This window comes from Belonocnema kinseyi, chromosome 5 (assembly GCF_010883055.1).
Source record: "Belonocnema kinseyi isolate 2016_QV_RU_SX_M_011 chromosome 5, B_treatae_v1, whole genome shotgun sequence".
NCBI lineage: Eukaryota > Metazoa > Arthropoda > Insecta > Hymenoptera > Cynipidae > Belonocnema > Belonocnema kinseyi.
The window spans coordinates 63,998,319-64,008,089 of record NC_046661.1 but is presented as its reverse complement, the minus strand read 5'-3'; the positions used below and the strand labels follow the sequence as shown (position 1 = coordinate 64,008,089).

The 9,771-nt window shown below is 35.1% G+C and overlaps 1 protein-coding gene across 4 annotated transcripts in view; it reads left to right on the top strand.

The window, feature by feature from the left end:
• The window catches only part of LOC117172814 (ATP-binding cassette sub-family E member 1), a 121,147-nt gene that overhangs the window by 107,594 nt on the left and 3,782 nt on the right, over nucleotides 1-9,771 (top strand). For 3 of the 4 annotated variants that reach the window (XM_033361055.1, XM_033361056.1, XM_033361057.1), the window contains exon 7: nucleotides 5,549-5,861. In XM_033361055.1, the coding sequence (XP_033216946.1) occupies nucleotides 5,549-5,861 (313 nt within the window). Of the gene's footprint in view, nucleotides 1-5,548; nucleotides 5,862-6,618; nucleotides 6,697-9,771 lie in introns of all 4 variants that reach the window. The other variant, XR_004467061.1, reaches the window with a different exon arrangement.

Sequence of the window (9,771 nt, the reverse complement as noted above, 5' to 3'; positions counted from 1 at the left end):
GAAGCCGATTTCATGCAATTTTGCTTGTGCAACTAAGCATGAATGAACAGGCGCATTGTCGTGATGATAAAGCGGTTTTTTCTTCAAATGCGGTCGTTTTTCAGCGATTTCGATTTTCAATCGGTCCAATAATGATGAATAGTATGCTCAGGTTATGGTTTTACTTTTTTCAAGATAGTCCACGAATATTATGCCATGTGCATCCCAAAATACGGAGGCCATAAACTTTCCGACCCATTGTTGCGTTTTTGGACGCTTCGGAGCACTTTGGCTCGGTGGAACCCACTGTTTTACCTGTTGCGTTGACTCAGGAGTGTAGTAGTGGTTCCAGATTTCATCTATGGTTATGAATCGGCGCAAAAACTCGGTCGGCATACGCAAAAATAATGCCAAATTCTGCTGGGAAGTTGTCACACGAATTCGTTTTTGGTCCACTGTGAGCAAACGCGGCACCCATCGCGCGCAGAGCTTCTTCACGCCCAAAACAGAATGCACGATGTTGCCCACACGTTCCAATGATATGCCTACAGCATTAGCTACCTCTCTCAATTTCACTTTGGGATCATTCAACATCATATGGATTTTTTCGACATTTTCTGGTGTAGTCGCCTCTTTTGGGCGCCCAGATCGTTCAGCATCAACTGTGCTCGTACGGCCACAACGAAACTCGGTAAACCACTTATGAATCGTTCCAATCGACAGTGCAGAGTCCGGGTAATACTTATCCAGCTTGGCCTTTGTCTCGGATATCGTTTTCTTGCGAAGATAGTACTGTTTGATCAAAACTCGAAACTCAGATTTTTCCATATTAAAAAAAACTCGGAGGTTAGTCGCTTCTCAGTGCTGTAACTTGTAAATGCGTAAACATAAATTGCTGAAGTTTTGACAGGCGTCATTTGAAGGAACAAGATCGACGAAAATGGTTCACATTAGTGAATACTAATGCCATCTCTTAGAATTTTCAGGTACTTATCAGACTATTACTTATGTAATAGTATGAGTAGATTAAGATGCGGATGCGCTTTCGCTCGCTCTTTCATTATAGAAGTCACGATTTAGATAGAAAAATTCACTTAAATTGTTTTAAATATTTGTCGTCAGTATGGATAAGATAATACAAAGTATGTACGAGGTATGATTCAAGTCAGTACTTCAGTAAATATGGCAGACGTGAAAAGGCTTATTAGTGTCAACGGAAACTCATACGACCTCTACATGTGTTTCAACAAGCGTGCTTTTCCAAAATGGGATCTAAAACCATCAGGAATAGTATGGTTGGCCACAAAAAGTCATCCGATCTTATTAAGCGAAGAGCTTTTGAAACTTGCCTTATTTTAATCCTGATTTTTTTCGAAACAGATTTATCAACAAATTGTCTTTCTTAATATATTAAAAATGATTAACTAAATATACGTTTATTTAATATATATTGGCTATATATGAAACGATACATTTGGTCAAATGTGTGAACCGTGTAATACGAGAAAATTCTAGTTAGCCACCAGATGGTCCCCATTTCATCGTTTTCTTCATGGTTTTGACAGTAAATCCGGGTTTTATGTGCAAAATAGGAACTATGGAGACAGAAAAGATTACTCATACGCTTCTACTTCCCTTCATTTCCATACTGTTCCACTCTTGCTGTATAGCAGATATTTTCTTTTCTTTTTTTTTTTTGTTTGAGAAGCCATATACTAGGCCCAGCCTCTTGTCTCCCTAAAATCCTTTTCGGGGTGCAGGAAAGTTTGCAAAATCTTTATTCAAATCCTTAATCATTAGAAATCCTAAGTTTTTATTGTTTAAAAAATATTTTGCTCAAGATGAAGGCCAAATTTTTGGGAAGTATGCATAGGGATTTTCTGAAGAAAATCCTTAACAATATAAAAATAAAATTTTTGAAAACATCATTCTCATAATTATAACCCTCTGCTGAATCTGAGGCCTGTTTATATTTTGGGCTCTACGCCAACTTTGGACCCTATCTCAATTTTCGGTCCTACATCGATTTTTGGAATTATATCAATTTTGGGCTTTATGTAAATTTTAGGCTCTATGTCAAATTTGGGCCCTATGTTAATTTTGGACCCTATATCTATTTTGTTTCCTATTTTGAATTTGGGCCCTGCATCAATTTTGGGCCCTATATCCATATTGTGTCGTGCGAAGGACTGACAGGGGGATACCATACCGAAACTATAAGAGTTTTTACTCGAAGCTTCATAACCCTAAAAACTAAAAATGTGTAAGTGGCCACAGCATATATATTTATCAAATCTTCAAGTGCATTAAGTTGAGAAAAAACGATTCGAATATTTTGATTTTTTAAGAATATTTTTTTATTCAGAAAGATGCTTTTTTAATACTTTTTTCAGTTCCATAGAGCAGAGCTAGCCTGCCGATTGAAGCGGTGTACAAAAAATTCAGAAATTTGTGGGGCTGCTTAAATCTCTACTAAGTTTTTATCTCTGAAGATGAAGGTTTAAAAAGGCATTTTACAAAGTGTATTACCCCCCGCGAGGGGGCTCGCGTTTTCAAAAGTTGGGCCTTGTATAAAATTTTAAAAAAAAAATCTAATAAAAAGCGAGATTGGAAAAATGTGGAAATAAAGGTAAGTTGAAGCGTAGGAGGCCGAATAATGCTGCCACATAGAAGTCAAGAGAGAAACCTAAACTTTCTTCTATGATCACTTTTCTGGATAGGAATAGCACTGCACCAACACTGGCGAAGACGATTACTCTTTTCTATTCATCACATTTCTTATTTTTCACATAAAAACCGGATTCAATGTGAAAAGCAAGAATAAAACGATACAGTTGGTCAAATGCGTTAAATGGAGTTAATCGGGGATTAACGCTGTCTTGCAGAACAAAACCTTAAAATTGATGTTTGTACTTGAGCATTTGAAGCATATTCAGAACGCATATGGATCATTTTTGTAATAATTTTCATCATACCTAGGCTTTTGTTTTTATCAATATGTGGATTTAAGAAACTATGAGGCCAAAATATCTTTGCTGAGGTGTCCATAAAGTGTAAATTGTGTTTCTATAACATCACTTTTCTTACCTACTGTTTCTTTTACTTCTTTGGAAGAGATAATTTATTTTTAAAAACAATTTATGTATTTAAAATATATAAGTTAATGAAGTAAAAACTCAGTAGCATAAATTTATTTTACTTTGATCAAAAAAAAAAAAATTAACCAGCGTAACCTCGCAGTGCGCATCCTGAAGCTTCCTTCTTGTATGTTTTTCATATATGCATCAAATACTCCGGAGCGTCTTTAATTAATGACTATTAATACACTTATAATTTACAGGATTGGTTTTCGGACTGTAATAGTAATGGAACTTGTAACGTTATTTTAATATATTACAGCCACACAAAATTATATCACTTTTTGACAGAAAAGAATTCTGCTAGATGTCACATGACTTGTTAATGTCGTTGTCAGCTTTGTACCTTACGAGCGCAAGAAACTTAAACATCCTTCTTTTAAAATCTTCAAAATGATATCCTGAATTTCATCAATACGAAAGAATAATAAATTCTTCAATTTTTTTTTGGTAGTGTGATTTCATACAGAAATTTCAAATAGATAAATTTTCAACTATTGAAACAGTTAAATTTGCAGTTAAAAACATAATTTTTAACGACAAAAAAAGAAAAAACAAGTTCATTTCCACCAAAAAAAAGGAATTTTTCAACAATTTAAGCAAAATAAATTTTTTTAGCAAGCTACATTCTTTAACTAAAAAGATGATTATTGAACAGAAAGAATTAATTTTTAGCAAATTACTTCAACTTTCAAAATATATATAATTTTAATCAAAGCGATGAATTTTAGCGAAAAATATATTGTAGTTGATATTTCAGACAAAATATTTTTGTTTCAAATAAAAAAAGTAAAATTCCACCAAAAAGAACGAATCTTCAAAGAAATGGTTTGATTTTTAACCGAATAGTAGAATTTTTAGTTTTTGCGAAAATATATGAATTTTTAAACAAAAATTTAATATCATAATTTTCAATTATTTTGTTAAAATTCATGTTATTAGTTAAAGATTGAGCTGCTTCGTTGAAAAATCTTTTTTTTTTGTTTGGAAATAAATTTTATTGATGGTAAAAATTAATTTTAATAGTTAAAGATCCATTACTGGTTGAACAGCATTGATCCCGGAACTAACCTTGTTTGTCGGCAATCAAAAAGTTTATTTCATGAATAATTTCCAAATCATCGGAATGACAGACCTGAAAAACGACGTAACCTCAAAATAATGCACATGCATAAAATTTTTGTTTAGCACAATAAATTTTTTTTGTTATTATCCCTCAAAAAGAGTCCGCGGACGTCCGTTACGATATTTTATAGCATCTCCGAATTTAGTTTTTAAAAATTTTCATTTTTGTGGAGAAAAAGCCAATGGAATTATACCCGATTGAGCACACGGCGAAGTATCACATGGCCCTTCGGGAAATATTGTCGTTTATCTAAGTCAGGGTCAAAATAATTTTTCTCGGGTTTGAGTAGGGGATGATATTAGGATCCATACTAAATCTATTCACACAATACTAATGGACTGTAAACAACCGGAACTGGATATATTTCATGCGTGAAGAAAAATTATAACACGCGCATGTATTTCACTCGCTAACTTCAGATGCGTTTTTCTCGAAAAGCGGTTTTTCAAATTCCAATTTCAAACATGCCACGTCTACTGATTTTTCCAACTCAAGGTTTTGTGTTGGTTTTAAAATGCTGTTTATTTATCTAACTGTATGAATCTATAGAAAACTCTGAATATAATGATCAAATTAGGTTACCTCAAGAATCAGCACGATCAATTAAGTTTTACTTTAATTGTTTGAAAAATTGTTGAATGCTTGAATGTAACTTTCGCAGAAATAAGACGAAAAAGAGTAGTTATTGCACATTTCTTTATTGAAAAAACAGCACAAATATTCACTTCTTTTAATTTCATGACGTAAGAGGTCATATGCATATTGAATGAAATTTTTGTTTCAGACCCTTGATAATTTCCGATAAAATAATTGTTTAGATAATGACTTATAAAAAATGCAGGAAACTTTCTAATTTTTCCATTACAAATAAGAAGTACAAAACAAAAAGTTATAATTACGAACAATATACCAAAAATACTGGATCCTCTTCAGACTGTTGTTTTTGTGACATATTGAAAGGGTTTCAGGGGATCAAAATCAAAATACGTGTGTCACATTGCGGGAAGTGATTTTAAGAGGTTCATGTAATTTGCAATCGTCTCATTGAGAAATACGCGTTCTATTCTCATATATGTAATTTTTAATAAGAACATTGAGGGGGTGGCTCTGTTAATATTTCCTAATCGGAGAAAGTACACATTCACTTTTCTCGGGGACCTCGCCAGTTTGTGGTTCCGTAAGCAAAATTCGAACTTTACTTTTTTGAACCACCCTATTGTGGAAGGATTCTTAATTCAATAGTATATATTTTATATTGTGTTATTTCTTACCGTATTATGCTGATTGGAATTAACGCCTATTCCAGATAGTATTCCTCAACTCCATATTAGCTATAAACCTCAAAAGATCAGCCCAAAGTCACAAGGGATTGTAAGACAGCTATTACACGACAAAATCAGGGAAGCCTATCTGCATCCTCAATTTGGAACAGATGTTATGAAACCATTAAGAATTGACGATATTATGGATCAAGAAGTTCAAAATCTTTCGGGAGGAGAACTGCAACGTGTTGCTATGGCTCTTTGTCTCGGCAAACCAGCTGATGTTTACTTAATTGATGAGCCATCTGCTTATTTAGATTCGGAGCAGCGGTTAGTTGCTGCGAAAGTAATTAAAAGGTAAGTCTTTTGACTAATTTTCTGCAGATCACTGAAGGACAATTGAACAAAAATATTAACTTTCTAGCGTACAATTATAAATGTTGCAATTTCGTTCCGTTTCAAGAAAAAAAAAATTTGACGTCCAGTATGATGCTTTCTGTATTTTCCGAACTTCTATACCACTTGTCGTTAAAATAAGTTATAAAACTATGGAATTACTTCTTTAATTAATCTCCTGTTGTGCCACCTTTAAAAAAATGTAGCCAATATTTGTTTCGCACAACTTTTATCCACACGAAATGAAATAGCGAGTTAAAATTTGGAAATTATTTAAAAGGCACCAAGGAAACTTTAGCCCGGTGCTAAATGTTTTAAATTAGAAACAAAATTTATTTTTGAAATTTTTTGTATATATGTACATTTAGCACCAGGTAAACCTTCCGTAGGGCCTTTTCTTTAACTAGTTAAATTTTTATTTTCATATCTCATTTTGAATGAAGAGGAGTTTGGCTAAAATAAAATAACTTCGATTTAAAAAGGGGTCAGTAGCGTACTGCCGTGTTTCGAACGAACGTCGTTAAATGCAATTCATATAAGTCCCTCGAGGCACCTACATTTAACTGCGTTTAGGCGACTTATTCGAATTTCAGTTAATGGTATTCTTCGAAGACACGGAAGAGTAGAAAGAAGGCTGTGGATTTTTTTCACTTTTCTCAAAAAAGATCAATCAAATTTACGTACAGTATAGTTTTTTCAGTATTTTTTTGCATTTCAGGTCCACCTGACGTTTCAAATGAGCCATAACATCACTGTTCCTCTTACAGAAGAGCCATAATATACCTAACAGGAAAATGTAATTTTATTATTATTTGTTCTAACTCTTACTCGGGTGAACCCGGTTTTTCATCATAGCCACGGACTAAGTCCACTGACTGATAAGATAAAAATGTTATAAGTCAATCAAATACGATGCTTGAAACCTCCTGCGCTGACGCTGTAGGTATACAATTGCGAGGGGGGCGAGCGTTGGATGTGACAACAGCCACCTCTTAATGCTTTCTTAGAATTACCATCTGCAACTCCACAGGTTTTTAGTCGCTTGCGTATTTATTGTCGAGAAAGTTCCTTACAACATGACAGGTGTATAATAAAACCACCTTCTGAGCTGCTGCCAGTACCCTCATGACTCCTAAATTCCTGCATATTGTCTTTACTTTATGCCTTAACTCGACATATTTCTGGGTGATGTAGATTCTTCCACTTTTTTTTCTTGCATCACAACGTCAGGTTCATTGTCTTAAATGTAATGATCCGTTTAGATAGCAACATCCTAATATAAGATGTAATCTTCGGTTTTTAAAACAGGTATTGAAATGTATATATGAGAAGGCATAAATTCTGTTAAGATATTTAGGTTCAGGGCAAGTTGTTGATGTATAATGTCATTATCGTCGTAATCAGGATATAACTCATCTGCGATGATAGATGTAAGACATTTATAAATTGTTTAAAGGCAAGCTATCGGTCGAAATTCAAGTAAATTTAGAGCGTCTGGTTTTTTTAGGTTTTGTATACCTAGTACCCAGAAGCATGTAGTCTGGCATCAGATCTGGGTGTTCAATGATCTTCTGAAAACACCTAGCCAAAGCTTTGCCTACTTTGGACACTCGACAGTTACTTGTACCAGAAGTTGTGCACCATCTCCGGAAATGGAGCTTTACAGTTGCTTGCCCATTTCAAGACCGCTGAAACATCTAAAGCCGTAATGATTATTTTGAGAATCTGTATGCTCGAGAAGCTACGATCATGGTTCCTTGAAGAATCCAATCCCGACGCAAACGGAACGTGTATGTCGTCCACTCCTGCCCCTTTTACCCTATAAGGTAAGCAAGAATTAGAAATTTATGCAAGATTCTTCGTACAACACTGTTCTTTAGAGTGCGGTCTCTGGCTGCAGATGACCTTACGCGGCCGATGGTACAATTGGAGGTCAAGGTTTCACATCTGGATACTTTTTTTAGATCCATCAACATTTGTGCAAAGCTAGGAGGAACGGTGTGCACGGACCAGATGAAGTAATCCCAGAAGAACAGCCGTTTGCATCTTGCTCGCGATGGAATGAGTCTGATGCTGGCAAGCTCGGGATTTTTTTGAGGTGGCTAAGAAGTAAAGCTTTCATAGCTGCAAGGCAGCCCATTATAAGAACCACAAGATGGACTTTGTAGCATTGGTACAGCCCGATCAATTCGAAAAAAAACTTAATATTGCCGACGATGGCAATATAACACTTTTAGAGCTTCATTGTGTCCCTCTATGTATCCGAAGCGTGCATATTTTAAGCATCTACTGAGAACATATCCAAGTATTTCTGGCTCTAGCTTGTACACTCGGCAGTTGGTATCGCCCACAGGTACATTCTTCAAGCGCTCACGATAAACTAAGATGTCTATAACGCCGTCTTGACAGGCAAAAAGAAATCCGTCCGTTTCCGATTTCAATCCAGTAAATTTGAGAAACATTTTGGACCGATATATCAATAGCTCTTCTCAACGTATAATTCTGGAGAATTTACTATGTTACTATGAAGGGACTTGACAGCATGTTCCCTTAGTAGAAGCGAATATTCTGCTTTCTGTACACGACTTTTAAGAATTAAAGATGTTAGTGATGCTAGGCCATGTATTTTGTCGCGGGAATCAAATGGGAGACCAAGCTTCTGCAACCCTATCTGCGGCATGGTATAGATATGACGCCACGTTCACGACTTCATCTTGATGTACCAATCGAAGTAGAGAATCTGTCATTCTTAGAACTGAGAAAGTTTTAACTAGAACCGTTCTTCGATGAAGACACTCTAAGATAAGTAAACCTCTACCCCCTTTTCTTCAAAGGAGGTATATATCTTGGGACTTTTTATAAAACAAGTTGAAAAAAATCGCATGGTCACGTCTGGGCAGCGAATATTTTATTCCATTCGTTTGTAATTTACTTTAAAAAATCTGATAGTTTCGAAAGTGAAACAATGCAGGGAAACTCAACTTTACTCTAAATGTTTACTCAATTTAATTCAATTTTGTCTTACTTTTATTCACGAATCATCTATTTTGTATGCAGTAATACTTTTACTATTCAACTAGTGATTTTTATTCATATAGTCCCATCCAATTTTCGAAATGAAAACATTTGTTTTTGGACTTTTGGCCAGCTTTCACGATTTGGTCCCACTGTAAGCCGTCTTCGTTGCACACTCGAGGTATAACTCTGGTCGACTACAACATCACTGCCAAGGAGAAGGATGAGGAGGAGAGGTATCAAGACCTTAAAACGGATTTGCAACCATTGTACCCTAAATATTCGCTTACCATTGTGCCCTAAATATTCGCGTAAGGTTAAAATTTTTGAACCTTTCAAAGCTTCATAGCCGAGAAATCAATTATTGAAAATAACATGTGGTCTTCTAAGAATACGTACATTTTGTAGTGTATAAGGAGATTGAAAAATGAAAAAAATCTGAAATAATTTGGACATATATAGAATGTTATCCGAAATCCATATCTGCTTCGAAAAGTATCATTCAGAGCATATAAGAATAGAAAAATAATTATTTTTACCGTAAATGTATGACTGATGTCAGTGAACTGGAGGTATGGCAATGTAGCATACGTTCCACGTGCTCTAGTTTATGCGCGAATTTCGAATATTAAGCGTGATCATATGCGACTTTGCCAAACTTAGGACTGTGACGTTGTGAGTCAATAACAAATCGAAGAGTTCTCTTAACTGACTTGCTACGTACAGAGGGTACTTCCTCAAAGTAATTTTCCTTTTGATCGGTGTTTTCGGAGGTGCGAAGCTATCACTGGTTCGCAACCTTAAAGCCATTCCATCCCATCTCACGGTCTTGAGACGTGGCCATAAGTGTGATTTA